This window comes from Neoarius graeffei, chromosome 18, assembly GCF_027579695.1.
Source record: "Neoarius graeffei isolate fNeoGra1 chromosome 18, fNeoGra1.pri, whole genome shotgun sequence".
NCBI classification, from domain to species: Eukaryota; Metazoa; Chordata; class Actinopteri; order Siluriformes; family Ariidae; genus Neoarius; species Neoarius graeffei.
The window spans coordinates 62,617,026-62,644,048 of record NC_083586.1 but is presented as its reverse complement, the minus strand read 5'-3'; the positions used below and the strand labels follow the sequence as shown (position 1 = coordinate 62,644,048).

Below are 27,023 nucleotides of genomic sequence, written 5' to 3'. Positions count from 1 at the left end.
TTTTTGAGATGTGTTGCTGTCATGAAATTTCAAATGAGCCAATATTTGGCATGAAATTTCAAAATGTCTCACTTTCGACATTTGATATGTTGTCTATGTTCTATTGTGAATACAATATCAGTTTTTGAGATTTGTAAATTATTGCATTCCGTTTTTATTTACAATTTGTACTTTGTCCCAACTTTTTTGGAATTGGGGTTGTATTTCAGCATGCTAGAACACTAATGAGCATGTATGCTAGTCTGGTGTGCAAGTATGATAATACACATGTATGCTAATGTTAAAATATTTGAATGTGAAAGTATGCTAATACACGTGTGTACTAATTAAAAATATTCTAGCATGCGAGTATGTAAGTATGCAGATCCATGTGGATGCTTGTATGCGAGTAAACTAGAGGGTAATTATGCGAGTCTGCAGTTAGCTGCTGTGAAAGTCTGTGAGTCTGTCTGCATTGTGCAGGTTTTACCCACAGACACATTTAACTCTAGATACCGAGAGAGAGAGAGAGAGAGAGAGAGAGAGAGAGAGAGGCCACTTTAATTACTGACACATGATGTAATGAGACATGTTTGCTTAATGAGCAGCTAATTTATCATCATGGTGCCTTGTACAGTTTTGGAGCGAGTTGGCTCTCTGAGAGATGTGAACTGTTCATATCTAAATATCTTTTCTGTAAAAGAATAATGAAGTTCTCTCTGCAGTATTCTGTAGGACTAAAGCCGTTAATCATGTCCAGTGTAAACCTGATCAGAATGCATCCAGTGAAACTTCACATCAACTGATGACTTGTTGTGTTGCTGTGCTGCTGGTTCCTGCTTCATTACTGATGGGATTCATTTTACATGTGGATTCAGCACCAACTTTGTGTTGCTAGTTTCATGAGTGAAAGAATAAATCTGGACTTACATTGGACATCAAGAGTGACAGCAGGGGAGCGATAATCTTCTCCCTGTGCAGCACAGCTGTAATCACCTGAATCCCTCTGACTGACTGACCGCAGACGGAGACGGTTAGAGGAGGAGGATAAAAGATTTCCACTTTTGTACCAGGAGACAGTCGGGCTGCAGGTGTTTTTACATGTGAGAGTGACTGTCTTTCCCTCAACCACTTCATCAGGAATCATCTCCACCTGAAGCTCTGAGGATGAGAGGAAAGAAGAAAACATGCAGTGCAGTCTGTGGGGATTAGTGTCTGTTCTCCTGTTATTAAATCACATCATTTAGCTTCCGAATCATAAACTTACTGCATTTTAACTAGCAGATATTATCTGAGGGGAGACATGCCTCATGTTTATACTATAAATATAAAACACAATGTACATTTCATTTTAACCTTCATTTATTATTATTATTATTATTATTATTATTATCTAGCTCCAGATTTCTGTAAAGTTGCTCTGTGACACTGTCTGTTGTTAAAAGCACGATGCAAATCAAACTGAATTGAACTGAACTGCCTCCCCAAATACAGCGAGCACATGTTCATGATTGTTCTGTATAATTAGCTGTCAGTGGTTCAGTGATTAATGATGCTGTTTTATGGAAGAAAGTCATTTACTGTTCCTTTTAATGTTAAATAAATATTAATCCACTTTGTATGTCATGTATGTGACTGGTATCCCAATGTTCCTGGATAAAGAGGTTACTGAATAGAGGAGTGAATGAATGACCTCCATGTAGACTGACACTTTCACACACTTCAAAAGTCGTTGCTTGGTTAATTAGTCAGTGAGGAGATGCTGAATATCGTGGGTGCAGTAAACACTTTGTATGACGATCTCAAGTTTGTTGAACTAATATGTGGCTGAAGTTCTACAGTTTTCTCTACAGATTACACCAAACACCAATCCAGGACATTAAAACTGAATTTAAACCACGTAGCTACTTACAGCTCAGACTGAGCCGCTGCACATAAAGAACAATATACTGCCATTTCACTCTCACTCTTTACAAACGTGTTTTAATTATTAATTGTATATATTTGCAACATGTAATTATTAAAAAATGAGTAACTGTTTATATCTTCAGGGTGGGTAAGTACTGTGGAGTCTCTTCTGCACATGTGTGAGGTGGCGTCTGAACACGTGTTTCTTGAGGTTTTTTAAAGGCCTTTTTAGGACCGCAATCTGCAACAATATTTTCACATGCAGTAGGACAATAGGACATGTGGACAACAACCCTGATTCTCAACCATGACCTCTAGTCGACCTTCTCTCTTCAAAGTCCCTTGATTACTAATGACGCTCTCCTGTCTACAGTCAGATGTCTCTCTTTAAATAGGAATGCCAAAACACACTTTGCCAGATCTCACTCCAGCAGTGTGTCTGTAGCGAGTCGAAGCCTCCTCGATCTTATGGATCTGATCTGTTAGTGATGTCAAAATGAACCTTTCTAAAGTTTTCCTTCAACTGGATCTATGAAAGGTTCCTGACTGGAAGCTTTTAAACACTGCACACTAGTGACATCTGGTGGTCAGAATGATAAAGTGCACCTGTTACTGTACTGGGTGGCAGTGCCTGCTTCTGTGTGCTTTTGGGTTACAGCTGATACATTTTCATACAGAATAAATGCAACTGGTGACACTAAATAATGTCCTTTGAGCATAAATATAATTTTAAGAATTATTCAACACTTCTAAAATATCTGTTTATAGGAATGCCATCAAGTAAGACGCATAACAGTATTTATTCGTATTAAACCCAGACCTAGTGCTTCATCTAACACTTCACATGAAAGACTGGAGAATGAGGTGGGATATGTGTAGCCCCGTCCGAGGGTTATGGCTAGGGATAGATGACTTGCAACCATGTGATCAAAATGTGCTATGTCATAAGCATCCACCATGATGGTGGATATACAAAGCAACTCGGATGGCAGCTGCTGAAAGTGTGTCTGTAAACAATGCTGAATTTTCTCAGTATTACCACGATTTGAATGGTTGAGCGAAGATAGATGTGTGGTTTTGACCCATATTTAAAAATGTCAGGCTTTTCTGAAGATAAGACACTTCTACCGACACTCAAGTATGAATACAGGTCATTTCATCCCATGGCCATTTCATCCAAAGCCTTTTTCATACACACGATCAGTTATTTTATGTTCCGGGTAAGTCCAAGCCAAAAAGACCCAAGATATAGATAATTGGTTGAGCATATATTTTTATTTTAATGGTGGAAGTTACTGATGAAAATATCTCATCTCATCTCATTATCTGTAGCTGCTTTATCCTGTTCTACAGGGTCGCAGGTAAGCTGGAGCCTATCCCAGCTGACTACGGGCGAAAGGCGGGGTACACCCTGGACAAGTCGCCAGGTCATCACAGGGCTGACACATAGACACAGACAACCATTCACACTCACATTCACATTCGAACCCGGACCTTCTTGCTGTGAGGCGACAGCGCTAACCACTACACCACCGTGCCGCCCCCTGATGAAAATATATGTAAATCTAAATTAGTTTTCAAAATTTCAGCTTTCTAGACCCAGAGGTTTTTTATTTATGCTATTTTGAAAAATTACTAAATTAGACTAGAATGTACCCCCTAAATCCTCACCAGGGTGTTTAAATGCATTTTTCTCAGCTTCTAGGCTACACAGAGGTTTGAAATTTGGTAAATTAACTTTCTATATGTTGCTAATCAGGCCGCACGGTGGTGTAGTGGTTAGCGCTGTCGCCTCACAGCCCCATGGCCAGCGAGGGCCTTTCTGTGCGGAGTTTGCATGTTCTCCCCGTGTCCGTGTGGGTTTCCTCCGGGTGCTCCGGTTTCCCCCACAGTCCAAAGACATGCAGGTTAGGTTAACTGGTGACTCTAAATTGACCGTAGGTGTGAATGTGAGTGTGAATGGTTGTCTGTGTCTATGTGTCAGCCCTGTGATGACCTGGCGACTTGTCCAGGGTGTACCCCGCCTTTCGCCCTTAGTCAGCTGGGATAGGCTCCAGCTTGCCTGCGACCCTGTAGAACAGGATAAAGCGGCTAGAGATAATGAGATGAGATGTTGCTAATCTGGAAGGAAAACATAAAGCCATTGTAGCGCGGACAATGTGTGGGTGGAGCACAGAGGACGGCAGGACAACGTTTGGAGGTAGAGACAGCGTATTTATTAATCAACTTTTCAGTCTAACGCTCGCACGCACGCACACAGACACACACTCAGCCTCCAATCCCGGGTCGCGCTCCCTCTGCTCTCTCTCAGCCTCCTTAAATAGGGAGCGGTTTACTGAGAAAACACACACAAAGCACAGGTTAATTACCGTCAGGTGAAGCGATTCTGCCACTCACCTTCCCTGGCTCCACCCTCCTGTCACAGACCGGTGCTTGACCACGCCCCCGCTGCCACATACCCCCACCGCCCGACTCAGGCCGGGCGCCCGTCCGGCCCGCAGCCAACTCCCCCCCCCTTGACGGGAGAGGAAGTCCGCCACGACCATCTGCGCCCCCGGCCTGTGGACCACCTTGAAGGGTTGGAGTGCCAGATACCAACGGGTGATCCGCGCATTGGCATCCTTCATGCGGTGGAGCCACTGGAGGGGCGTGTGGTCCGAACAGAGGGTGAAAGAGCGCCCCAGCAGGTAGTAACGGAGGGCGAGGACCGCCCACTTGATCGCCAGGCACTCTTTCTCTGTAGCGCCCCTCACGCACTGACAGCTTGCGGCTGATGTATAGGACCGGGAGGTCCTCCCCCTCCACCTGCTGGGACAAAACGGCCCCCAGCCCTCTGTCCGACGCATCCGTCTGTAACAAAAAAGGGAGAGAGAAGTCAGGGGAGTGTAAGAGTGGCCCCCCACACAGTGCAGCCTTTACCTCAGAGAAAGCCCGCTGGCACTGCTCCGTCCACTGGACCGGATCTGGCGCCCCCTTTTTAGTGAGGTCAGTCAGCGGGCTGGTGACGTCCGAATAATTAGGTATAAACCTACGATAGTAGCCAGCCAGCCCCAGGAACTGTCTCACCCCCTTTTTGGTCTTGGGCCTCAGGCAGGCCGCAATCGCTGCTGTCTTATTAATTTGGGGACGCACCTGCCCGTTGCCCAAGTGGAAGCCCAGATACCGTACTTCCACCCGCCCAATCGCACACTTCTTCGGGTTGGTAGTGAGTCCCGCCCGCCTCAGCGACCTAAGGACGGCCCTCAGGTGTTGCAGGTGCCGCTGCCAGTCATTACTATAAATGATGATGTCGTCTAGGTACGCGGCCGCATAGGTGGCGTGCGGCCAGAGGACCCGGTCCATCAGCCGCTGAAACGTAGCGGGCGCCCCAAACAGCCCAAACGGAAGTGTGACGAACTGGTGTAAGCCGAACGGTGTGGAAAAGGCCGTTTTCTCGCGGGATAATGGAGTCAAGGGGATCTGCCAATATCCCTTCGTCAAATCCAGTGTCGAGTAAAAGCGAGCCGTGCCTAGTCGATCGAGCAGCTCATCAATACGAGGCATTGGGTATGCGTCGAATTTAGACACCGCATTGACTTTTCTATAGTCCACACAGAACCGGACCGACCCATCGGCCTTGGGAACCAAGACCACCGGGCTGCTCCAGTCACTGTGGGACTCCTCGACGATGCCCATTTCGAGCATGGCCTGAAGTTCTTCCAGAACCACCTTTTTTTGTGTTCGGGTAATCTATAAGGACGGCTACGCACTACCACCCCCGGGGGCGTCTCTATGTGGTGTTCTATGAGGTTAGTGCGACCGGGCAGGGGCGAGAACACATCCGAAAACTCGGCCTGCAACTGGGCGACCTCCGTGAGTTGGGTCGGGGAGAGGTGGTCTCCACAGGGGACCGGAGAGGTACGTGATGCCAATGACCCTTTAGGGACCTCCGGCCCCAGCTCCGCCTTCTCCGGAACTACCGACACCAACGCCACGGGGACCTCCTCGTTCCAGAGTTTCAGCAGATTGAGGTGGTAGATCTGTAGTGCCCCCTCCCTGTCCGTTCGCCTAACCTCATAGTCAACGTCCCCGACTCACCGTGTGACCTCAAAGGGTCCTTGCCACTTGGCGATTAATTTGGAGCTCGACGTGGGCAACAGGACGAGTACCTTATCTCCCGGAGTGAACTCTCTAAGGCGTGTGCCCTTGTTGTACAGGCGGGCTTGCCGTTCCTGGGCCTGCCGCAAATTCTCCTGAGTTAGGTGGGTGAGCGTGTGGAGTTTTGCGCGCAGATCCATAACATACTGAATTTCGGTTTTGCTCTGTGAAGGTCCCTCCTCCCAATTTTCCCGCAGTACATCTAAGATGCCGCGCGGCTTACGCCCATATAATAATTCAAACGGGGAGAACCCCGTGGAGGCTTGGGGGACCTCTCGCACTGCAAACAACAAGGGTTCGAGCCACTTATCCCAGTTACGTGCGTCCTCACTTACGAATTTTTTAATAATATTCTTGAGGGTGCGATTGAACCGTTCAACTAAACCATCCGTCTGTGGGTGATAAACGCTGGTGCGGATCGGTTTAATACCCAGTAGCCCATACAGTTCGCTCAGTGTTCGTGACATAAACGAGGTGCCTTGGTCAGTCAGAATCTCTTTCGGGATTCCAACCCGGGAGATGATGTGGAAGAGGGCCTCCACAATACTGCGTGCTGAGATATTGCGAAGAGGCACTGCTTCCGGGTATCGCGTTGCATAGTCCACCAGAACTAATATAAAGCGGTACCCTCGTGTTGACCGATCTAATGGCCCGACGAGATCCATCCCAATTCTTTCGAACGGGGTCTCGATTAATGGTAGGGGGCGCAAGGGCGCTTTTGGAATGGCCGCTGGATTTACTAACTGGCATTCGCGGCACGCCGTACACCACTTACGGACGTTGCTGCGAATCCCCGGCCAATAGAATCGGGCCATTATCCGGGCGAGTGTCTTATCCTGCCCGAGGTGTCCAGCCATGGGATTAAAGTGAGCCGCCTGGAATACCAATTCCCGGCGGCTCTTTGGAATTAACAACTGGGTGACTCGCTCTTTCGTCTGAGTGTCCTGCGTCACTCGGTATAACCTATCCTTCAAAATGGAAAAATAGGGGAAGGACGGGGTGGCGTTTGGCTGGAGCGTTTGACCATCGATTACTCTCACTTGGTCAAGCGCGTGTCGTAGAGTCTCGTCTCGCGATTGTTCCAGTGGGAAATCCGCGAGGGATTCCCCAATAGAAAGAGGAGGGGCCGGCGGCTCCTCACCCTGTCGCGGAGATGACGTGGACGGCTCTGCGACCGCAGCTCCAGCCAAAGCGACACCGGGACCCTCCCCCGTCAACCGGCAGGACCCACTCTTTACTAGGCATGCCATTAAACCCCGAAATCCCGGCCAATCAGTCCCCAAGATCAAAGAGTGGGTAAGGCGAGGATTAACCGCCGCCTTCACTATCGATTTTTCCCCTCTAAAATATATGTGGACCGACACCAACGGGTAGCTGTGAATATCCCCGTGCACACACAACACCTTCACCCCTTGTGCTCCCCCCAATGCCTCATCTTGCACCAGGCTTTGGCGGATCGAGGTCTGATTGCAGCCTGAATCCACCAACGCCTGATATGTAGCCCCTTGTACACTTACCGGTATGTGATACACTCCGGCCCGATCGAGGGCAGCCTCTGGCGCGTCGGGGATCCGCACCACCGCCCCCACCTCCATCGCTGCACATTGTTGCTGCAGGTGGCCCGGTTCCCCGCAGCGCCAGCAAACCGGCCCGGGCCTTCCCTCTGCAGCTGTGTTCTGGGGCTCACTCACCTGAGGGGGGGGAGAGACAGACACAGAAGGGAGAAACGGGAGGGCACCACGGGTGCGGCGGGCCGGCTGGGGTGGAGCCGGCCCCCGCCTCCGTGGTGGGGGAATGGGGCGAGGACGGGACACGGGAGGAGGGGGGGGGAGACAGAGAGAGAGAAGAGGAGAGAGAAGACGATGTCATCCGTTGTCCTGCCGCCGGAACAGCCGCCAGATGATCCTCCGCCAGTCCTACGGCCTGATCCAGCGACGCCGGGCGGTGGCACTGGACCCACTCCGCGGTTCCGGCTGGTAAGCGGGCCATGAACTGTTCCAGCGCCACCTGGTCGATGATTCCCTCGGCGTCGCGATCTTCGGCCCTCAGCCACCGCCAGCAGGCGTCCCGGAGCTGCTGGCCGAACGCGAATGGGCTGCCGACTTCCTCCATCCGCAGCGCGCGGAAGCGCTGGCGCTGCTGCTCCAGCGTGTGCCCTACGCGCTGGAGGACGGCCCGGCGAAGGTCAGCGTAGGCCAGCCGGCAGTCGGTGGGGAGCTGTAGTGCGGCCAGCTGCGCCTCTCCCGTCAGGAGAGGGAGGAGGCGCACCGCGCGCTGCTCCATCGGCCACCCCGAGGCTTCGGCGACCTGCTCGAACAAGGTGATGAAAGCCTCGGGGTCGTCCTGCAGGCCCATCTTGGACAAAGTGAGGGGAGACGGGCCCGCGGCCGGGGCGCTGGTGGACCCCGCCGACGCGAGGAGCCGCCGGAACGCCTCTCGGTCTTCCTGCTGGGCCAGCACCAGGGCTTCAAAGCGGCGCTCCTGCTCCTTTCGGAGCGTGACGAGTGCCTGGTGCTGGCTCTGCTGAGCCGTGGCGAGGGCGTGGACCAAGTCCGCGAACGGGGAGGATTCCATGGAGCTGCAGAACTGGTGCTCCACCTTTTCCCGGGTTTCGGCGCCACTGTAGCACGGACAATGTGTGGGTGGAGCACAGAGGACGGCAGGACAACGTTTGGAGGTAGAGACAGCGTATTTATTAATCAACTTTTCAGTCTAACGCTCGCACACACGCACACAGACACACACTCAGCCTCCAATCCCGGGTCGCGCTCCCTCTGCTCTCTCTCAGCCTCCTTAAATAGGGAGCGGTTTACTGGGAAAACACACACAAAGCACAGGTTAATTACCATCAGGTGAAGCGATTCTGCCACTCACCTTCCCTGGCTCCACCCTCCTGTCACAGACCAGTGCTTGACCACGCCCCCGCTGCCACAGCCATCTATCTAGAAAATCCTGGCCATAGGTACTTCCAGAAAATGCTAAAAATTAAGAAAAAAAACCCCACACTCGCGAGTGGGGTTTAGGGCCTTAAAAAACAAATGTATTCATCTCCTATCACTACCTGGTCTTATTATAAACCAGATTGCCTGGTCACTTCTGTAATGGGAGCTCTCTAGATAGAGTATTTACAGAAATGTGGCAGATTCAATTCCATACCCCACCAAAAGTATCATATCTTTAAGACCCTGAATGGAAATGAAGCCCAGGGAGCACAGGTCTGCAACTCGGTAAATAGTTTCATTAATTCAATCACTACAAACATGTGAAGTGTCCTCTTATTTGTGCATCATTCTCTTTTTTCAATCCCAAATCATCCATTTTTAATGCCCTCGAATTTGTTGTGTATTTAGAGGAGTCATTTTTAATATAGACTCAAATTAGTGATCAGTCAAGGATTTAGTATTTTCTGTATGAGGAAGTCTCAGATGTTATTAAAGGTTATTAGCATTGAATTCTGCAAATGCTAAGCTTATACTGTCGTGCCCTTCTATTTGTGCCTGGTGCAGGGACCAAACACATTTTGGGCGATATTATTAAGGAACTAGCTGTTAGTTCTATTTATAGAGTTCCAGCACCAAAAGTTTGTTCCAAGTACGATCTACACTCGAGACGATAAGTTTGGATCTTTGAACAGGAGCAATGTTAAAGATCACTCAGATCTGAAAACAGAAAGGAAATAGCATCAAATAAAAAGTGATAAATTATATAGATGTATTTTAAAACACTGGTGTATACATGATCTATGGAAAATTATAAATACTGATATAGTCTCTGTCAGAAATGCAACTGTAAACAGACAATACACCCAATATTAGTCATGACAAGCATATGAATAGGAGAGTGCTGCATCTGTGAGCTTAAATTACTTTTTCATGGTAAAGCAGATAGTTATTTGCAGAGGTGGACAGTAATGAAGTACGTTTACTTGAGTGTTGTACTTAAGTATACTTTGAGTATCTGTACTTTACTTGAGTATTATTATTTTTGGAAACTTATGACTAACTTCACTACATTTGAAAGACAAATATTGTACTTTTCAAATCAAATCAAATCAAGTTTATTTGTATAGCACTTTTAACAATAAACATTGTCGCAAAGCAGCTTTACAGAATTTGAACGACTTAAAACATGAGCTAATTTTATCCCTAATCTATCCCCAATGAGCAAGCCTGTGGCGACGGTGGCAAGGAAAAACTCCCTCAAACGACATGAGGAAGAAACCCCGAGAGGAACCAGACTCAAAAGGGAACCCATCCTCATTTGGGCAACAACAGACAGCCTGACTATAATATTAACAGTTTTAACAGGTATAACCCTCAACTGTCCTCAGGGGGCCGTCCTTCACAGGAGCAGTGTGATAAAACTCCGACCAGACACAGGGCACCAGGATGGATCAAGCAGGTCTGAGGGGCAGAAGAGGCCAGCATCTCAATCCCAGGATCAACATGTAACTCAGAGGGACAGACTGGGGGGGGGGGGAAGAAAACACAGGTTGTTAGGTATGCCCTAAAAATGACAAGTATTAAATCTGTGTGGTAGGCTCGCAGAGACAAGAGTCTTTACATCAGGCATAACACACAACAATGACATGTTAATATGGTAAAATATATCATGACCTGCTCTGGCTGGATGCTTGATTGGGTGATGGGAGCACACTCCTCAGCAATGATGAGATGCAGATGGGACCCTTAGGGCTGGCCAAGACAATTCAGTTACATCTCACAGGGTCTGGGACATGCGACAGAATGTCTAACGGCCGATTCCCTGCAGGCTACGATAGCCAGTCGAGGTCTCCACCCTCTCCACCAAAAGATTTCCTGTTGACTCCATGTAACTCAGAGGGACAGATTTGGGGTGGGGGGGAGGGAAAGAAAACACAGGTTGTTAGGTATGCCCAATGTCACCTGAATAAGTATGAGCAGTATACATATTGCACCGAGTACAAGCAGGGACTCCGGCAACTAACTATGACAGCATAACTAAAAGGAGAGAGCCAGAAGGTAACACAGGCATGAGGGAGCCCCGGGACATAAAGCAGCCAGCCACTACACCGTCAACAAACTCGAGTGAGCAAGCGAGTGGGGACTGACAGCATCCATACATCCCAGTTTACCAAAACACTCTATGTCTGAGGACCCTCCAGATCTACTCCTTTACCTCATAAACACCATTAACAAAAGGCTTGACTAAACAGATATGTTTTCAGCCTAGACTTAAATGCTGAGACTGTGTCTGATTCCCGAATATTACTTGGAAGGCTGTTCCATAACTGTGGGGCTTTGTAAGAAAAGGCTCTGCCCCCTGATGTAGCCTTCACTATACGAGGTACCAGCAGATAGCCTGCACCTTTTGATCTAAGTAGGCGTGGCGGGTCATAGAGGAGCAGAAGTTCACTCAGGTACTGTGGTGCGAGACCATTTAGTGCTTTAAAGGTCAATAGTAGTATTTTATAATCAATACGAAATTTGATTGGGAGCCAATGCAGTGTGGATAAGACAGGCGTGATGTGGTCATATTTTCTAGTTCTAGTAAGGACTCTTGCTGCTGCATTTTGAACTAACTGGAGCTTGTTTATGCACTTATTGGAACATCCAGACAGTAAGGCATTACAATAATCCAACCTGGAGGTAACGAAAGCATGGACTAGTTTTTCTGCATCATGCAATGACATTAAATTTCTTATCTTTGCAATATTTCTGAGATGAAAGAAAGCTATCCGGGTGATGTTATCAATGTGAGTTTCGAATGAAAGACTGGGGTCAATAATCACTCTGAGGTCTTTTACTGCTGCACGTGAAGAAACAGAAAGGCCATCCAGAGTCACTGTGTAATCAGAAAACTTACTTCTAGCTGTATGTGGTCCTAGCACAAGTACTTCAGTCTTGTCAGAGTTAAGCAGAAGGAAATTAATAAGCATCCAGTGTCTAATGTCCTTAACACATTCCTCAATTCTATTAAGCTGGTGTCTCTCATCAGGTTTTGCAGAGACATACAACTGTGTGTCATCAGCATAACAGTGGAAACTAATACAATGTTTACGAATAATATCGCCCAGAGGTAACATATATAGAGAAAAAAAGCAGTGGACCCAAGACAGAACTTTGTGGAACACCAAACTTTACCTGGGTACGTCTAGAAATATCACCATTTATATCAACATACTGATAACGATCAGTTAGATAAGACCTGAGCCAGGAGAGGGCCATTCCCTTAACTCCCACAACATTTTCTAGTCTATCCAGAAGAATGGAATGATCAATGGTATCAAATGCTGCACTAAGGTCAAGCAACACAAGTAGTGAGACACAGCCCTGATCAGACGCCAACAGTAGGTCGTTTACCACCTTAACCAGTGCTGTCTCTGTGCTATGATGAGGTCTAAATCCTGACTGATACATTTCATGGATGTTATTCCTATGTAAATATGAGCATAACTGCTGTGCCACAGCTTTTTCAAGGATCTTGGAGATAAAGGGGAGGTTTGATTTTGGCCGTTAATTGGACAGCTGACAGGGATCAAGGTCAGGTTTTTTAATCAGGGGTTTGATAACTGCTAGTTTAAAGGATTTGGGTACATAGCCAATCATAAGAGAAGAATTTATTATTTTTAGAAGCGGTTCAATTACTCCAGGCATTATCTGTTTGAATAGATGTGTCGGTAAGGGATCTAGTACGTTGAGTTGAGGCTTTTGATGTAGAGATTAATGAAAGTAATTCAGTTTCTTTTAGGGGAGTAAAACATTCTAGCTGATGATCTGATACAGTTATATTGTTAACTACAAGGTCACTTTCATTGTCTAACCTTAAATTAGTAGTTTGAATTTTTTGTCGGATATTCCCAATTTTGTCATTAAAAAAATTCATGAAGTCGTTGCTACTACATACTGCAGGTGTGCATGTGTTGATAGTGGACTTATTCCTGGTTAATTTTGCTACAGTATTAAATAGGAATCTAGGATTATTTTTGTTATCTTCTATTAGGGAGGAGAAATATGTTGATCTAGCAGCACTAAGAGCTTTTCTATACTTCAGGAAGCTCTCCTTCCAAGCTAATTTGAACACTACCAATTTTGTTTGACGCCATTTACGTTCCAATTTTCGAGTGGTCTGTTTTAATGTGCGAGTGTCATCATTATACCAGGGTGCTAATTTTTTGTCTCTGACCATTTTCCTTTTTAGAGGAGCTACATTATCTAAGGTATGGCGGAATGTTGACTCTAAGCATTCAGTTGCCTGATCAAGTTCTGCAGGGGCTGACAGTGACCCAATCAAAGTTGACAGCTCTGGGAGATCATTTATAAAGCTCTGTGCAGTAGTTGACGTGAAAGTACGTTTAATACAGTAGCGTGGTGAGGTGCATATATTATTACTCAGACATATTTTGAATGAGATGAGACAATGATCTGAGATAACTTCAGACTGTGGAAGTATGACTATATTGTCTACATTTAATCTGAATGTTAGTATTAGATCAAGGGTGTGACCACCATTATGGGTCGGTCCTATGACATTCTGCTTAATCCCGACTGAATCTAAGATGGACACAAACGCTGTTTTTAAAGGGTCTTCTGGGTTATCGAAGTGAATATTAAAATCTCCGACAACTAAAGCTTTGTCTAAGGAAATAACCAGATCTGAGATAAAATCTGCAAATTCAGAAAGAAACTCAGAATATGGCCCCGGGGGCCTGTAAATAATAAGCAATGGAATTAACTGGGTAGACTTATTTTTCGAGGCTACATACATTATATGAGTATGAAGAACTTCAAATGTATTAAATTTATAACCAGGTTTTTGTGTTACACCTAGATAATCATTATAAATAACCGCGACGCCTCCTCCTCTGCCAGTTAGACGAGGCTGGTGTATATAACTGTATCCAGGAGGACTCGCTTCATTTAATGCTATATATTCATTTGGCTTAATCCATGTTTCTGTTAAACACAGTACATTAAACTCCTGATCAGTAATGAGCTCATTAACCATTAGCGCTTTAGATGTAAGAGATCTAATATTTAATAGCCCCACCTTTAGATCAAAGGTGCTGGCAGCAGCTCTACAGTCAGTATGATCTAATTTTTTATTGATTAGGTTACTGGAACAAACTCTCTGAAAATTTCTACCTTTTTGTTGAGCTCGGGGAACAGACACAGTCTCGATGTAGTGGGCCCTGAGTGACGACTCTGTGCAGCTAGCAGACAGTCGGTTTAGCCTGTTCGTTTGCTCCCTGGCCTTGGCTCTGGATTGTCAGAAATTAACTAGGCCTGTTCTGAGACTATGACCTATGCTGCAGGAAATGAGAGCAGCACCTTCCCGAGTGGGATGGATACCGTCCCGCCCTAACAGGCCAGCAGTGCCCTCAAAATTAGCCCAATTATCTACAAAGCCCACACTGTTTTCAGAGCACCACCTGGACAGCCAGCAGTTCAGCGACCATAACCTGCTGTAAGCTACATCGCCACGCCGCATTGGGATGGGGCCAGAGCATACTACAGCATCGGACATCGACTTTTCACTCCACTACATTTCTCTCAAGGTCCTCGTTACTCATTACTATTAAGCAGCTTAGAAAGTGGATGTTTTTTTCTTTTCTTTTCTAAAATGTGATGGTTTTTTCGCAGGTGACACTGAGACAGTCTATCAGTAATCACTAGGGTCACGTCACATCCATAGACTGGATAAAATCAAGTTCAGTGATTTCTCAGCAGCGTTATTTAACCCAGTCAGTTGATGGCAGAATGGAAGGAGGCAGTTCTTCTGGAGAATGCACACGCCCATGAACCCATGGTTCAGTTTTCTGAAAAGATTCAAGATTTGTTTTGTTTTAAATGTTTGCCGAAAACGAACCACATCACGGCCTACAAAAACTCGCCGTCCAACCTGCGGAAGCATATTGAGGGAGATAAACGTTTTATTCCAAGAGAAAGCTTGCAGTGAAGTTGTCTGTGCTTTTAGAGCTAGCGATAACATTACAATGCTATGCAGTCGGGTGAGTCAAATGACTTTCTATGGATTTGCCCGCCAAGTTGCCGTAGCCTTGTCCGCAGCTAATGTTTACACATAGCTAGTTAACTTGGACACTGTTAGTTAGCATGTATAAACAGACTTAACGTTAAACCACCATGATGCCACAGTATGTGTTCATTTTGTGAATTCACATTTCTGTCTTTGGTAACGGTATTAGGTTTTGTAAGTGTTGTGGCAATAATAACGATGCGTTGACAGAAAATGTAATTTTAATACTCAAGTATTTTTAAAAGCAAGTACTTCAGTACTTTAACTTAAGTAAAAAATTGACTGGAGAACTTTCACTTGTATTGGAGTAACATTGGACCAGTGGGATCTGGACTTCGACTTAAGTAATGAAGTTGGGTTCTTTGTCCACCTCTGGTTATTTGTGAACTGTAGAGTACATGTAACAGCAAAAACAACAAATTCGAGGGCATTAAAAATGAATGATTTGGGATTGAAAAAAGAGAATGATGCACAAATAAGAGGACACTTCACATGTTTGTAGTGATTGAATTAATGAAACTATTTACCGAGTTGCAGACCTGTGCTCCCTGGGCTTCATTTCCATTCAGGGTCTTAAAGATATGATACTTTTTGTGGGGTATGGAATTGAATCTGCCATATTTCTGTAAATACTCTATCAAGAGCGCTCCCATTATAGAAGTGACCAGGCAATCTGGTTTATAATAAGACCAGGTAGTGATAGGAGATGAATACATTTGCTTTCTAGTATTTTTAGGGCCCTAAACCCCACTCGCGAGTGCATTTTTCTTCATTTTTAGGAAGTACCTATGGCCAGGATTTTCTAGATAGAAAGATCTAGATCTATGTTTTCCTTCCAGATTAGCAACATATAGAAAGTTAATTTACCAAAATTTCAAACCTCTGTGTAGCCCAGAAGCTGAGAAAAATGCATTTAAATCCCCAAAAATACCTGGTGAGAATTTAGGGGCTACATTCTGGTCTAATTTCAGTAATTTTCAAAATGACCTAGTTCATTAAATACACAGAATACAGCCCCAAAATTTTATCAGTTCATATTTCACCAGTATCTATTACCATAAGCTCTCACAAAGAAAATTAATCTGATGCTGCAACCACCATCTGGTCATTTGGCAGGGACCTACCCTTTCAGGTATTTGTTTGTTTGAAAAAAGGAGGAATTCTCAATGGAATTTGACTGAAACAAAACACATTTTCATAAAGCGAATGAGAGCCATAGTATGGATCACATTAAATCTTTAGGCGCAGAACAATGCTCTCATGGGGGGCTTTGTTTGTGAATCCCAGGCCGAGGCGCGGTCCTACCGACCCGAGACCACGCGCTTTCCAAGGGGGAGGCTTAGAGAGAGGTGCCGGTCAAATTTGGCCTCGCTGTGAGCTCCGTTTAATCTTGTTAAATCTTTAGGCGTGGAGCAGCGTTCTCGTGGGGCTTCGTTCACGAACACAGGAATACCTGAAATATAAAATAATTGATAGTGCATATGAAAAGGCTTTAGACGGAATGTCTTAACTATTGGACGAAGTGTCCTGATCCACTCGTCTCTGTTCCATACTGAGCCTCAGGGTTTCCTCACCCTCTTTCTGAATCACGGACGGAATTCTAAAAAATCGGAACGTGCTACGGTCACGAGTACTGCTGTGACCACAACCACATACAGCACAGAGATATGGCAGAGCTAAAATACCGCTTAAAGCAGTGGAAAAACAAAGAGAGAGTCACACATGCGTCACTGTTTTGTCTGGTATGTGCTTGACCCACGTTTGGATTGCCACCAACATGGCAGACATGCGGGTTCTATTTTGCTATGTCGTCCCTTGCAAGTCAAAGACAGGGTTAGGGGCGGGGCTACACATGCCCCACCTTGCTCTCCGGACTGCAGCCGGATTCTTCTCACCGAGTTGTTGAGTTTTGTACCTTCAGTCACTGTTAACGAGTGAGATAACTAAAGCGAGCACTCACACAGCTCTTTATTGAGATGTTTTCTTTGTAGAAAATTTTAATTCTTGAATGGAAAACCGTGGTACTAATGCTGTAAATCTAAATATTTTTATGGTAAATAAAGTGCAGTGTGTTATTATTATTTGAGTTGATGTGGCTTACCTCTGACAGAAAGAAAAACTCCAGGTACACCTTGAAACTTTCCACCATATATGTCTGTTATAAATCTGAAGTAGTATGGGCCTTGGTCCTGTTTTCTCACATCACTCAGTCTGAGACGGCAGTCACTCCGTTTGTCTCCAAGGTACTGAACCCTGTCTCTGTACTTTCGGTCTGAAGACAGATCAGGAGGCTCTTTACCATTTTGAACCTGTTCTCTGGTCCAGAAAGTTTTCTCAACTTTATACCGAGTTGGATATGTTGAATATGTTGGATATGCGTATCTGCAGCCCAGAGTCACTGTAGATCCCTTTCCAGCACAGATGGAGCTTGGTGTGTAAAACACAGCCCACTGCTGAGAAACAACACCTCCTGCAACATGAAATGCAGAAACATGTTGAAACCTGGATAAACTCTCCAGTGTAACAATCTGAGCTCATTTATAACTAAAAGCACAAAGTGAGAAGGTCCACAGGTCACACAGTACAGCAGAGAGAGAGAGAGAGAGAGAGAGAGAGAGAGAGAGAGAGAGAGAGCACAAAGGGGGAAGAGACAGAGCACTAAAGGGGGAGAGAGAGAGAGAGAGAGAGAGAGAGAGAGAGAGCACAAAAGGGGGAAGAAAGAGAGAGCACAAAGGGGGAAGAGACAGAGCACTAAAGGGGGAGAGAGAGAGAGAGAGAGAGAGAGAGAGAGAGAGAGCACAAAAGGGGGAAGAAAGAGAGAGCACTAAAGGGGGAAGAGAGAGAGCTCTGATTCTCTGCTGAATCAGTTGAACGACTTCTTCGCTCGCTTTGAGGCAGACAACAGCACCATGGCACAGAAGACCCCACCACCTCCCGGCAGCCAGGTGTTGACGCTGTCCCCAGACAGCGTGAGGAGAGCTCTCAGGACGACAAATGCACGGAAAGCCCTGGGTCCTGATAACATTCCTAGTCGTGTCCTGAGAGACTGTGCCGAGGAGCTCACAGATGTCTTTACAGACATCTTCAACATCTCGTTGAGCCAGGCTGTTGTCCCCACGTGCCTCAAAACCACCACCATCATCCCGGTCCCGAAGAAGCAGTCTCCCTCCTGCTTCAATGACTACCGCCCTGTCGCACTCACTCCCATCCTCATGAAGTGCTTCGAGCGGCTAGTCATGCGGCATATCAAGTCTGCCCTCCCCCCCGCCCTGGACCCTTTCCAGTTTGCATATCAGTCCAACCGTTCGACCGATGACGCCATCTCCACTGCCCTCCACTCAGCTCTCACCCACCTGGAGACAAAAGACTCGTATGTCAGAATGCTGTTCATAGACTTTAGCTCAGCATTCAACACAATCATTCCTCAGCAGCTCATTCATAAACTGGACCAGCTGGGACTCAACACCTCCCTGTGCAACTGGCTGCTGGACTTCCTGACGGGGAGACCACAGACTGTACGGGTCGGCAACAACTCCTCCAGCACCATCACACTGAACACGGGGGCCCCCCAAGGATGTGTGCTAAGCCCCCTCCTCTTCACTCTGCTGACCCACGACTGCACACCAACATCCAGCTCAAATCTCATCAAGTTTGCGGATGACACGACTGTGGTGGGTCTCATCAACAATTACGATGAGACAATCGACAGGAGTGAGGTGAGCCGCTTGGCCATGTGTTGCAAGGACAACAATCTCCATCTGAATGTGGAGAAGACAAAGGAGATTGTTGTGGACTTCAGGAGAGAGCACACCCAGCATGCTCCACTATCTATCAATGGTGCTGCAGTGGAGAGGGTGAGCAGCACCAAGTTTCTGGGTGTGCACATCTCTGAAGACCTGTCCTGGAGCAACAACACCGCATCACTGGCCAAAAAAGCCCAACAGCGTCTGTACTTCCTCCGCAACCTGAGGAGAGCAAGAGTCCCGGCCCCCATCATGCACACTTTCTACAGAGGCACCATCGAGAACATCCTGACTAGCTGCATCACCGTGTGGTACGGCGCCTGCACCGTGTCCTGCTGCAAGACTCTGCAGCGCATCGTGAGAGCAGCTCAGAGGATCATTGGTGTCTCTCTCCCTTCTCTAATGAATATTTATAACTCCTGCCTCACCTGCAAAGCCATCTGACCCCACCCACCCATCTCACAGCCTCTTCAGCCTGCTGCCGTCGGGGAGGAGACTGCGGAGTCTCCGGGCCAAAACCAGCAGGCTCAAGAACAGTTTCTTGCACCAGGCGGTCAGGAGGCTCAACTCCCTCCCTGTTCTGCCCCTCCTCCCCCCTCTGCCCCCTGCCACAGATTCTGCTCGCACACCCCCCTGCCCCCCCTTCAGCATCTGACATGTCATCCTCACAGTCCCCCCCCCCCCCCAAACACACACACCTCATCGTTCATTAACACACTGAACTCAGGGACCGCACATCTCACTTTACCGCACATCTCACTTTACCGCACATCTCACTTTACCTGGCTCATTTGCACTATTCCGCACTACTTCATCTTAACAGCTGCTAGTTTGTTTATACTGTTTATTTCAATGTTTACCTGCTATACCACAAGTGCCCTTGACTGTTTGGTTATTTGAACCAATTTATGTGTGTGTGTGTGTGTGTGTGTGTGTGTGTGTGTGTGTGTGTGTGTGTGTGTGTGTGTGAGTGTTTAGTCTACATCTAGTTCCTATCTAGTGTGTTTATACTGTTTATATTGTTTGGTGTTTTTTTTTCAATTATTTTATTTTTATTTATTGCATTGCTTGTTTGCACCGTGGGTCAGAGAGGACTGAAATTTCATCTGTGCTGTATGTCGAGCATGTATAGCATATTTAACAATAAAGTTGACTTGACTTGACTAAAGGGGGAAGAGAGAGAGAGAGAGCACTAAAGGCCAATTTATGCTGACAACCCAGTCCTCGCAGACGGTGTCACAGACAGTGTCTGCGTAGCCCCCCCACCTTCACAGACGCTCTGCGCGCACCTCCCAAAAATTGTGACCACCGCAGAAGCCTCGCAGACAGCACCGCAGACAAGAGGGCTCTGATTGGTCCACTCTACCCGCTGTACACGCACTTCCGCTTCCCTACTTTCCCGGTTTTTGTTTTCACGACCGGCATTTTTAAAAACACGAGCGAAGATGGAGCAGCATGAAGAGCGGTTGATTGAGGAAGTACGTACATCTATACGACTCCAGTTCTAGTCATTATTAAAAAAAAAAAGTTCTAGTCATTATAAGTAACCGGAGGATAAACACTCCACTAACCACACCCACCAACTACTCCTAGCGACTTCGCCCCCCCTTGCGTTGTGCCGGTGAATAACATCGCGCACGCCTTTACTCCCCGCTCAACAATAACTTACAACTGTCTGCGAAAAGCTATCTGCGAAAGCCTTGTCGCAAGAGCATGCAGAGGCCTTAAAGGGGGAGAGAGAGAGCACTAAAGGGGGAAGAGAGAGAGCACTAAAGGGGGAGGGAGAGAGAACACTAAAGGGGGAGGGAGAGAGAGCACTAAAGGGGAGAGAGAGAGCACTAAAGGAGGGAGAGAGAGAGCACTAAAGGGGGAGAGAGAGAGCACTAAAGGGGGAGAGAGAGAGAGCACTAAAGGGGGGAGAGAGAGAGCACTAAAGGGGGAAGAGAGAGCACTAAAGGGGGGAGAGAGAGCACTAAAGGGGGGAGAGAGAGAGAGCACTAAAGGGGGGAGAGAGAGCACTAAAGGGGGGAGAGAGAGAGCACTAAAGGGGGAGGGAGAGAGAACACTAAAGGGGGAGGGAGAGAGAGCACTAAAGGGGAGAGAGAGAGCACTAAAGGAGGGAGAGAGAGAGCACTAAAGGGGGAGAGAGAGAGCACTAAAGGGGGAGAGAGAGAGAGCACTAAAGGGGGGAGAGAGAGAGCACTAAAGGGGGGAGAGAGAGCACTAAAGGGGGGAGAGAGAGAGCACTAAAGGGGGGAGGGAGAGAGAACACTAAAGGGGGAGGGAGAGAGAGCACTAAAGGGGAGAGAGAGAGCACTAAAGGAGGGAGAGAGAGAGCACTAAAGGGGGAGAGAGAGAGCACTAAAGGGGGAGAGAGAGAGAGCACTAAAGGGGGGAGAGAGAGAGCACTAAAGGGGGAAGAGAGAGCACTAAAGGGGGGAGAGAGAGCACTAAAGGGGGGAGAGAGAGAGCACTAAAGGGGGTAGAGAGAGAGCACTAAAGGGGGGAGAGAGAGCACTAAAGGGGGGAGAGAGAGCACTAAAGGGGGGGAGAGAGAGAGCACTAAAGGGGGGGAAGAGAGAGAGAGCACTAAAGGGGGGAGAGAGAGAGCACTAAAGGGGGGAGAGAGAGCACTAAAGGGAGAGAGAGAGAGCACTAAAGGGGAGAGAGAGAGAGCACTAAAGGGGGAGAGAGAGAGAGCACTAAAGGGGGGAGAGAGAGAGCACTAAAGGGGGAGAGAGAGAGAGCACTAAAGGGGGGAGAGAGAGAGCACTAAAGGGAGAGAGAGAGAGCACTAAAGGGGGGAGAGAGAGAGAGCACTAAAGGGGGGGGAGAGAGAGAGCACTAAAGGGGGGGGAGAGAGAGCACTAAAGGGAGGAGAGAGAGAGCACTAAAGGGGGGAGAGAGAGAGAGCACTAAAGGGAGAGAGAGAGCACTAAAGGGGGGAGAGAGAGCACTAAAGGGGGGAGAGAGAGAGAGCACTAAAGGGGGGAGAGAGAGAGAGAGAGAGAGAGAGAGAGAGAGAGAGCACTGAAGGGGGAGAGAGAGAGAGCACTAAAGGGGGGGAGAGAGAGAGCACTAAAGGGGGGGAGAGAGAGAGCACTAAAGGGGGGAGAGAGAGAGAGCACTAAAGGGGGGAGAGAGAGAGCACTAAAGGGGGGAGAGAGAGAGCACTAAAGGGGAGAGAGAGAGCACTAAAGGGGGGATAGAGAGAGAGCACTAAAGGGGAGAGAGAGAGAGCACTAAAGGGGGGAGAGAGAGAGCACTAAAGGGAGAGAGAGAGAGAGCACTAAAGGGGAGAGAGAGAGAGCACTAAAGGGGGGAGAGAGAGAGCACTAAAGGGGGAGAGAGAGAGAGCACTAAAGGGGGGAGAGAGAATTAAACAGAAGGGGGGAGAGAGAGAGAGCACTAAAGGGGAGGGAGAGAGAGCACTAAAGGGGGGAGAGAGAGAGCACTAAAGGGAGAGAGAGAGAGAGCACTAAAGGGGAGAGAGAGAGAGCACTAAAGGGGGGAGAGAGAGAGCACTAAAGGGGGAGAGAGAGAGAGCACTAAAGGGGGGAGAGAGAATTAAACAGAAGGGGGGAGAGAGAACTAAACAGAAGGGGGGAGAGAGAGAGAGCACTAAAGGGGAGGGAGAGCACTAAAGGGGAGGGGAGGGGAGGGAGGGGAGGGAGGGCACTGAAGAGGAGAAGAGAGAGAGCACGAAAGTGGAGGAGAGAGAGACCGAGCACTAAAGGGAGGAGGAGAGAGATGACTAAATGGGAAGGAGACAGAGCACGAAAGGGAAGGGAAAGGAAGGGAAGGGGAGAGAGAGAGCATGAAAAGGGGAGAAGACAGAGAGAACTAAAGGGGAGAGAGAACAGTCAAAGGGGAGAAGAAAGAGAGAATGCACTAAGGTAGAGGGGAGAGGGGGTGAGAGAGAGAGAGACAGAGAGAGAGAGAGAGAGACGTTCAGAGCCTTGGTTTGGTGCATAAACATGAATAAAACTCAGAGTAAAATCCTGTATTTTAACTTTTAGCATAAGAACTCTACCTTTCACCAACTCTGTACTGGACACGATGTTTCTATCTAAAACAGGAGAGAATAAAATCGCAACTCCTGCACTCAAATTTGTCCCATGACGAAGAACATATTGTCCATTCCAGGCTATTTTATTCGACTCGACACTGTGTTTCCTGTAATCAAATAATATCCAGGGTTTTTTGTTTGATTACTTCAGACAATAAAACTCTTTTCTGTTCATCTCTTCCCCATTTATATTTAAAGAAGCGACTCTTAACTCCAGCATATTGAAGGATAAAGAGAACAGTAAAGAGACAGATAGAAAGAACCAGCAGAGATGAAACACCCAGTGCTGTGCAATCATTGAAAACTTTTATTTTGTGAGTTTCATTTTCTTAATGATTCTACTCTTAGACTCTTTTAACCCTTTCCTCAGACCAGTGACGTACTTTAACTGAGAACGTTTCTTTCCATCCAGTAAATCCATTCCAGCAACTCTTTGAAGTGTGGTAACTAATTTGATAAACTTTTCAACATCGGGAAAATAATCTTTAACATTTGCTTTTTTTTCCAAAAGTCTCATCCCAAAAATTATTAATCTCCTCAAGGGAATAAAGGTCCTCGCTTTGGGAAATGCTGTCCACTATAGAAACAGAGTCAGAGTCACATTCCATATCTGTCACACTGTCACCATAACAACCGTCCGGCTTTGTCACCTCTTCTGTCTCACTGTCGGGTCTGACAGCCTCCTGTAAAACCGGAGACTCTGCACCCTGCTCAGACCCCCACACCGACCTCTCCCGGCTCCGCCCTGCTCTGTTCAGCCTCTACTGTTTCCACTGAACCTCCTTACCGTCAGCCATAACGCTGTTCACTTTTCTACTGTCAGTCACACCGCTTCTCACCTCCCTACCGTCAGCCATAACGCTGTTCACTTCCCTACCGTCAATCACACCGCTTCTCACCTCCCGACCGTCAGCCATAACACTGTTCACTTCCCTACCGTCAGTCACACCGCTTCTCACCTCCTGACCGTCAGCCATAACACTGTTCACTTCCCTACCGTCAATCACACCGCTTCTCACCTCCCGACCGTCAGCCATAACACTGTTCACTTCCCTACCGTCAGTCACACCGCTTCTCACCTCCTGACCGTCAGCCATAACACTGTTCACTTCCCTACCGTCAGTCACACTGCTTCTGACCTCCTTACTGCCAGCCATAATGCTGTTCACTTTTCTACCATCAGTAACACTGCTTCTCACCTCCCAAACATCAGCCATAACACTGTTCACTTCCCTACCGTCAATCACAGCGCTTCTCACCTCCCTACCGTCAGCCATAACACTGTTCACTTCCCTACCGTCAGTCACACCGCTTCTCACCTCCCTACCGTCAGCCATAACACTGTTCACTTTTCTACCGTCAGTCACACCGCATCTCACCTCCTGACCGTCAGCCATAACGCTGTTCGCTTTTCTACCGTCAGTCACACCGCTTCTCACCTCCCTACCGTCAGCCATAACACTGTTCACTTTTCTACCGTCAGTCACACCGCATCTCACCTCCTGACCGTCAGCCATAACGCTGTTCGCTTTTCTACCGTCAGTCACACCGCTTCTCACCTCCCTACCGTCAGCCATAACACTGTTCACTTTTCTACCGTCAGTCACACCGCATCTCACCTCCTGACCGTCAGCCATAACACTGTTCACTTCCCTACCGTCAATCACAGCGCTTCTCACCTCCTTACCGTCAGCTATAACGCTGTTTGCTTTTCTACCGTCAGTCACACCGCTTCTCACCTCCCTACCGTCAGCCATAACACTGTTCACTTCCCTACCGTCAGTCACACCGCTTCTCACCTCCCTACCGTCAGCCATAACACTGTTCACTTCCCTACCGTCAGTCACACCGCTTCTCACCTCCCTACCGTCAGCCATAACACTGTTCACTTCCCTACCGTCAATCACACCGCTTCTCACCTCCCTACCGTCAGCCATAACACTGTTCACTTACCCGACCGTCAGTCACACTGCTTCTGACCTCCTTACTGCCAGCCATAACACTGTTCACTTCCCTACCGTCAGTCACACGACTTTTCACCTCCCTACCGTCAGCCATAACACTGTTCACGTCCCTACCGTCAGTCACACCGCTTCTCACCTCCCTACCGTCAGCCATAACACTGTTCTCTTCCCTACCGTCAGTCACACTGCTTCTGACCTCCTTACTGCCAGCCATAATGCTGTTCACTTTTCTACCATCAGTCACACTGCTTCTCACCTCCCAAACATCAGCCATAACACTGTTCACGTCCCTACCGTCAGTCACACCGCTTCTCACCTCCTTACAGTCAGCTATAACGCTGTTCACTTCCCTACCATCAGTCACCGCTTCTCACCTCCTTACCGTCAGCCATAACGCTGTTCACTTCCCTACCGTCAGTCACCGCGTCTCACCTCCTTACCGTCAGCCACTACGCTGTTCACTTTTATACCGTCAGTCACACCGCTTCTCGCCTCCTAACCATCAGCCATAACGCTGTTCACTTCCCTACTGTCAGACACAGTGCTTCTCACCTCCTTACCGTTAGCCATAACGCTGTTCACTTCCCTACCGTCAGTCATCGCTTCTCGCCTCCTGACCGTCAGCCATAACGCTGTTCACTTCCCTACTGTCAGTCACACCGCTTCTCACCTCCTTACAGTCAGCCATAACACTGTTCACTTCCCTACCGTCAGTCACCGCTTCTCACCTCCTTACCGTCAGCCACTACGCTGTTCACTTCCCTACCGTCAGTCACACCGCTTCTCACCTCCTTACTCTCAGCCAGAATACAGTTCACTTCCCTACCATCAGTCACCGCGCTTCTCACCTCCCTACCGTCCGCCATAACGCTGTTCACTTCCCTACCGTCAGACACACCACTTCTCACCTCCTTACCGTCAGCCATAACGCTATTCACTTCCCTACCGTCAGTCACACCGCTTCTCATCTCCGTACCGTCAGCCATAACGCTGTTCACTTCCCTACCGTCAGTCACACCGCTTCTCATCTCCGTACCGTCAGCCATAACGCTGTTCACTTCCCTACCGTCAGTCACACCGCTTCACACCTCCTTACCATCAGCCATAACACTGTTCACTTCCCTACCGTCAGTCACACCGCTTCTCACCTCCCAAACATCAGCCATAACGCTGTTCACTTCCCTACCGTCAGTCACACCGCTTCTCTCCTCACCGTCAGACATAATGCTGTTCACTTCCCTACCGTCAGCCATCATGCTGTTCACTTCCTTACCGTCGGTCACCGCTTCTCTCCTCCCTACCTTCAGCCATCACGCTGTATGCTTCCCTGCCGTCAGTCACACCTCTTCTCACCTCCCTACCTTCAGCCATCACCCTGTTCGCTTCCCTGCTGTCAGTCACCGCTTCTCACCTCCCTACCGTCAGCCATAACGCTGTTCACTTTCCTACCGTCAGTCACACCGCTTCTCACCTCCTTACTGTCAGCCAAAACGCTGTCCACTTCCTTACCGTCAGTCACACCGCTTCTCACCTCCCTCCCGTCAGTCACTGCTTCTCACCTCTCTACCATTAGTCACACCGCTTCTCACCTCCGTACTGTCAGTCGTCACGCTGTTCACTTCCCTACCGTCAGTCACCGCGCTTCTTACCTCTCTCCCGTCAGTCACCGCTTCTCACCTCCCTACCGTCAGCCACACCGCTTCTCTCCTCCTTACCGTCAGCCATAATGCTGTTCACTTCCCCACCGTCAGCCATCACGCTGTTCGCTTCCCTACCGTCAGTCACCGGTTCTTCTTACCTCTCTCCCGTCAGTCACCTCTTCTCACCTCCCTACTGTCAGCCACACCGCTTCTCACCTCCTTACCGTCAGCCATAATGCTGTTCACTTCCCCACCGTCAGCCATCACGCTGTTCACTTCCCTACCGTCAGTCACCGCGCTTCTCACCTCTCTCCCGTCAGTCACCTCTTCTCACCTCCCTACCGTCAGCCACACCGCTTCTCACCTCCTTACCGTCAGCCATAACACTGTTCACTTCCCTACCATCAGTCACCGCGCTTCTCACCTCCCTATCGTCAGCCATAACGCTGTTCATTTCCCTACCCTCAGTCACACCACTTCTCACCTCTTTACCGTCCCCCATAACACTGTTCACTTTCCTACCATCAGTCACAAGTGCTACCCCACTGCCCACTTCCTCCTTGTCAGT

The 27,023-nt window shown here is 48.0% G+C and overlaps 1 protein-coding gene across 1 annotated transcript in view; it reads right to left on the bottom strand.

Annotated features, from left to right (window-relative positions):
• Positions 1-27,023, bottom strand: part of LOC132866421 (B-cell receptor CD22-like) — a 43,197-nt gene that overhangs the window by 7,978 nt on the left and 8,196 nt on the right. The window contains exons 3-4 of the mRNA XM_060899182.1: positions 17,141-17,509; positions 910-1,140 (exon numbers count right to left, since the gene is read on the bottom strand). Of these exons, the coding sequence (XP_060755165.1) occupies positions 910-1,140; positions 17,141-17,509 (600 nt within the window). The remainder of the gene's footprint in view (positions 1-909; positions 1,141-17,140; positions 17,510-27,023) is intronic.